This window comes from Oncorhynchus nerka, linkage group LG12, assembly GCF_034236695.1.
Source record: "Oncorhynchus nerka isolate Pitt River linkage group LG12, Oner_Uvic_2.0, whole genome shotgun sequence".
NCBI classification, from domain to species: Eukaryota; Metazoa; Chordata; class Actinopteri; order Salmoniformes; family Salmonidae; genus Oncorhynchus; species Oncorhynchus nerka.
In genome coordinates, this window is record NC_088407.1 from 24,908,458 (window position 1) to 24,914,457 (window position 6,000).

Genomic DNA, 6,000 nt, shown 5'->3' on the forward strand with positions numbered 1-6,000 from the left:
CATCCATCCAACCCTCGTCCCCTTCCTTCACCTACCTTTCCCTATGTTCCATCCATCCAACCCCTCTTCCCCTTCCTTCACCTACCTTTCCCTATGTTCCATCCATCCAACCCCTCTTCCCCTTCCTTCACCTACCTTTCCCTATGTTCCATCCAACCCCTCGTCCCCTTCCTTCACCTACCTTTCCCTATGTTCCATCCATCCAACCCCTCTTCCCCTTCCTTCACCTACCTTTCCCTATGTTCCATCCATCCAACCCCTCTTCCCCTTCCTTCACCTACCTTTCCCTATGTTCCATCCATCCAACCCCTCTTCCCCTTCCTTCACCTACCTTTCCCTATGTTCCATCCATCCAACCCCTCTTCCCCTTCCTTCACCTACCTTTCCCTATGTTCCATCCATCCAACCCCTCTTCCCCTTCCTTCACCTACCTTTCCCTATGTTCCATCCATCCAACCCCTCGTCCCCTTCCTTCACCTACCTTTCCCTATGTTCCATCCATCCAACCCCTCTTCCCCTTCCTTCACCTACCTTTCCCTATGTTCCATCCATCCAACCCCTCTTCCCCTTCCTTCACCTACCTTTCCCTATGTTCCATCCATCCAACCCCTCTTCCCCTTCCTTCACCTACCTTTCCCTATGTTCCATCCATCCAACCCCTCGTCCCCTTCCTTCACCTACCTTTCCCTATGTTCCATCCATCCAACCCCTCTTCCCCTTCCTTCACCTACCTTTCCCTATGTTCCATCCATCCAACCCCTCGTCCCCTTCCTTCACCTACCTTTCCCTATGTTCCATCCATCCAACCCCTCTTCCCCTTCCTTCACTCTCTTCCTTCACCTACCTTTCCCTATGTTCCATCCATCCAACCCCTCTGCCCCTTCCTTCACCCACCTTTCCCTATCTTCCATCCATCCAACCCCTCTTCCCCTTCCTTCACTCTCTTCCTTCACCTACCTTTCCCTATGTTCCATCCATCCAACCCCTCTTCCCCTTCCTTCACCTACCTTTCCCTATGTTCCATCCATCCAACCCCTCTTCCCCTTCCTTCACCTACCTTTCCCTATGTTCCATCCAACCCCTCTTCCCCTTCCTTCACCTACCTTTCCCTATGTTCCATCCATCCAACCCCTCTTCCCCTTCCTTCACCTACCTTTCCCTATGTTCCATCCAACCCCTCGTCCCCTTCCTTCACGTACCTTTCCCTATGTTCCATCCATCCAACCCCTCGTCCCCTTCCTTCACCTACATTTCCCTATGTTCCATCCATCCAACCCCTCTTCCCCTTCCTTCACCTACCTTTCCCTATGTTCCATCCATCCAACCCCTCTTCCCCTTCCTTCACTCTCTTCCTTCACCTACGTTTCCCTATGTTCCATCCATCCAACCCCTCGTCCCCTTCCTTCACCTACCTTTCCCTATGTTCCATCCATCCAACCCCTCTTCCCCTTCCTTCACTCTCTTCCTTCACCTACCTTTCCCTATGTTCCATCCATCCAACCCCTCTTCCCCTTCCTTCACTCTCTTCCTTCACCTACCTTTCCCTATGTTCCATCCATCCAACCCCTCTTCCCCTTCCTTCACCTACCTTTCCCTATGTTTTATCCAACCCCTCGTCCCCTTCCTTCACCTACCTTTCCCTATGTTCCATCCATCCAACCCCTCTTCCCCTTCCTTCACCTACCTTTCCCTATGTTCCATCCATCCAACCCCACGTCCCCTTCCTTCACTCTCTTCTTTCACCTACCTTTCCCTCTCTCCCTCTCAGCACCCCTCCCTCTCTCCCTCCCTCCTTCCCCAGCTCCCTTCTCTGACCTACCTTTAGTCACCGAGTGTCCCCTGCTGTGCAGCTGTATAATTAGTGCCTGAATGTGACACATTTTTAATTTGCCACGTCTAGTCACTGCGCTCTGAGAGGAGTGAGAGAGCGAGACAGAGAATGACAGGAAGAGAGAGAGGCTTGAAAAAGTGTGACAGGAGAGAGAGACAGAAGGTAAGAGGGAGAGCGGTGAGAGAGGAATGGACAAGAGGATGGAAATAGACAAGAGACTGGGAGAGAAAGAAAGAGGTAGAGAATGAGAGAGAGAGAGTGAGGCAACGAGTCCATGAAAAAGACAGGCCAATGTAACTTGAAGAAGAGATTGACACGTGTAGAGATGGAGGAGGGCAGCGGGGGAGTTGGATAATGTAGAGGTGAACACCCTAAACATCAAAGCAGCGAAATGAGGGATGGTCTTCAGGATAACTCCTCATCACAGTCACCAGTACATTTGCTACAAAGCCCAAATGTGGACCACTTCATTTGAATGTATTGTTTGATCCCGGCTTTGCATGGCAGTACGTGGTCATTTTGACAGCATACAGGAAATATAGTGTGTGTGTTGGGAAAGTGGGGGTTCTTCTTCTCTTAAACACTTTGTCAACGTGTAATAACTTGTGTAATCACCATGTTTCAAACATGTAACAACATGACTTTACAGAGCAAACGTTGGCTCTATTTCTCCTGTGACTGTCTCTTTCCATTCCGTGGCACTTAGGGAAGTGTGAAAGGGTAGCGAGTGTGAACGTCGCCACGGTTCCCCATTACTTACATTTTACATTAGTTCTAGACATAGGTCTACTTACCTCACAAATGAAGGTAACAGAACTTAGAAGTGACAAGTCAATTAAATTAGAACCCAATCGCATACTCAAGCATTAGGCCCGCTCACAAAGTACTCCCATTGCTACCCCTCCACTCCTTCGATGAAAACCACCCTCCATTGTCCAAGGCTGACGTTCCCATCAGATTACTACGCCCACTGCTGACGAAGACTCTGTGCATCTCAAATGCCACCCTATTCCCTATGTAGTGGACTACAAAGTGAATAGGGAGATATTCGGGACGCAGAGCCTCATTAGGGGCTTCTGCCAAGAGCTACAACGGCAGAGCCGTGCAGAATTAGATCTCTCCTCGCTGTAGCATCTGTTGAAGGAAAAAGAGGCCCCGGAGTAGCCCAGTCCACGGACCACATGGGCGCATTAAAAACCTATTCATCTTAAAAACAGCCCTCGGCATCTGTAGCTGGGCCTAATAGCCGCGCATAACCTACATTCCGTTCCAGACTGAGACCAGCTATGGAGTCTTGAGGTTTGAGTAGGCTACCTACCACACACGCCATCGCCACCGGGTGTCAATTCAGACGCACGGAAATTGGCGGAGGTGTGAGGAAACTGACGGAAGGTGGTCTCGGTTGTTAGGCAAAGTAGCTAATGACATTTAAAATGACATTTCTCACCTAATGGACGTTCCTTTTTCCAGAGGGAAAAATGCAAATGATTTGAATGTGTTCAGGGCAGGCAGCCTCTACTGTTAATCAATGTCAACTTGGCCTACAAGGCTACACGATTTCTAGACCACTAAGATGAATATGGTTTTATTATTCAAAGTCTATTTATATTCCTATAGCCTATATAATTGAATCTCACCCAGAAATGACATAGGCCTAGATGACAGTAGCAAAAAGTAAGTTCATGCACATTAACTACAATGTAACAACCAAACAAATGCAACTAGATAATTGACACAGAATTTTTATTTCAGTGCCTGATTGCAATAGATAGGCTTGATCACTGTTTCCCAAACTTGGTCCTGGGGCCCTCCCTGGGTGCACCTTTTGGTTTTCGCCCTACCATTACACAGCTGATTATAACAAACTCATCATCAAGCTTTGATGATTTGAATCAGCTGTGTAGTGCTGGGGCAATAACCAAAACATGAACGCTATTGGGGCACCAGGACGGAGTTCAGGAAACACTGCTCTAGATGAGGGAAACGAATTTCATGCCTCGAAAGGGAAAATCGTTTTCGAAATGCCGTCGTAAAATCCCTCAACACACACACACAATACAAACTGGCATTTACGAGCCTGGGTCACATAAAAGCACATAACTTCTAGCCTTAGATAACGAGAGAGAGAGAGAGAGATACAGAGAGAGAGGGACAGAGAGGGAGAGAGACAAAGAGAGAGAGAGACAGAGACAGAGAGAGGGAGAGATACAGAGAGAGAGGGAGAGAGACAGAGAGAGAGAGGGAGAGAGAGAGAGATACAGAGAGAGAGAGGCAGAGAGACAGACAGAGAGAGAGAGAGACAGAGAGAGAGAGAGAGAGAGAGAGAGAGAGGGAGAGAGAGGGAGAGGGAGAGAGAGAGGGAGAGATACAGAGAGAGAGAGAGAGAGAGAGGGGGAGAGACAGAGAGAGAGAGAGGGGGAGAGACAGAGAGAGAGAGAGAGAGAGAGAGAGAGAGAGAGCTACAGTTGTATAGGCCTGGAGTTATTGCACACCCTTCTCCAAACTTCGTTGAGAGCTTTAAACGTCCACATAATAAAGATAGGCCTGTAATTATCGTTTACAAAAGACTAGAAGGTAAACATCACATAGGCTGCACCGCAAGGCTTTACTTTCCACTCTTACCTTTTGTTCAATGAATTCCAGTAGATAGGCTCCATGTTGCTCGCCGCCGTCCCCAGTAAATCCATTAAGATTATCAGCAGAAAACTCAGTCTACTCCCACTTCTCAGACGCGCCATTGCAACCACACTAACCCGATTATTTACCCCCATTTCAAAATACATGTGATACTTTCTATGAGGTTGGAGATGGGGGACTTTCAAAACAAAGACTATAGCCGTGAAGGCTATAGGTGAGTCACTCAATGCGTGAATATGAGATATCGTGCCTTGGGCAACCGCATGGATATAAACCGAAAATAGAAGAGAAAATGCGTAATTGACACTGAACTATGACAGATAAAAGTTGCTCTATCCGTGACAGCTGGACGACAATATAGGCTGCGTCCTGCGTAAATGGAGAATATTTTCTGTGCGTGTCCAGGAGAAATACTATGCAAATCCCATGACTTTCTGATTATTTTGTCATTAGTCCCTATTTTTTCTCCTCAATGCGATGTCCACTGGCCCGTGCACAACTCCCCTTCTTACTCAAAAATAAATCCCGTTAAAGGATTTCTAGTGGTATTTATGTTGCGTGTTGGTCTTAGCTATAATTGTTTTTCCCAAACAATGTTCCCTTGTTGTCTGCGCCGATTCTGTTCGGCTTCTCTCCCATTCCTTCTTTTTTTAAACGGATTTTCCAGCAATATAGAAAGGGTACTTTATTTTTTTTAAATCGAGATAGAAGCGCTAATGTTGTGTTTAAAAATGGAAGAGGATTTTCTCCCGTTTAGAACAGAAGCTCCATCCCCATAAGGACGCGTTGATGCTTGCTGCTCGGTGGATTTGTCATTGCGCGGTCTGGTCCCCGCTCACTCCTTGTTCTTTCTCTTCTCTTCCAATTAGTACATCCGAGATCCTATCCCAAATGATTTGTAAATGCGACTGGCGAATAAACCTCGGTTAATGTTGACATCCAAGAACCAACTTATCACAGAACAAATAAAAACACTTGACTAGAACGAGAACTGAAGACTAGAACATCTCCAGCCTATTCAACTTTCAACTAACCAGAGGAATATGAAGAAAATAACACTTGGAATAATAAATAGACGTTTAACATAGGCTATATCCTTATGTTATAGACTAGCCGGTCTGGCGTGGCGAGTCATTTGGAATATAGATAGCTTCCCTTCTCCGTCAATGTTTTCCATTCGATAGCCTATCTCCCCCGTCTCACTAGTTCAAATTCCCACTCGTTTGACTTGCTGAACGCTCGGAGCGCATTGACAGACTGCCTGCTTGTTTGGGAAAAGGGGAGGGCAAATGGGAGGTGTATGCTCGAATGAAAAAAAAAGACCCATCTCCCGACTGGCAGGCGCACTAAAGGAGCGGAAAACTCCTTTCGTTTTTTTTTGGGGGGGGAGTCGGTTTCACTCAATGTATATATCAGCCTCCTTCCCCTCTCCTTGTGGGGGGTGGCAGCCGCTCTGGACCCCGAGCCGAGACAAGCAGGGCAAACTCTGACTCAGTCTCTCCTTTCGGTCTTTTCTGCCTCTTTCAAAGAAA

General features: G+C 47.3%; 1 protein-coding gene across 1 annotated transcript in view; it reads right to left on the minus strand.

Annotated features, from left to right (window-relative positions):
* Positions 1 to 5,717, minus strand: part of LOC115121865 (ephrin-B2-like) — a 143,043-nt gene extending 137,326 nt beyond the window's left edge. Inside the window, exon 1 of the mRNA XM_065025416.1 lies at positions 4,454 to 5,717. Coding sequence (XP_064881488.1) covers positions 4,454 to 4,614 — 161 coding nt within the window. The 5' untranslated portion in view covers positions 4,615 to 5,717. The remainder of the gene's footprint in view (positions 1 to 4,453) is intronic.
* Between the last annotated feature and the right edge of the window lie 283 nt (positions 5,718 to 6,000).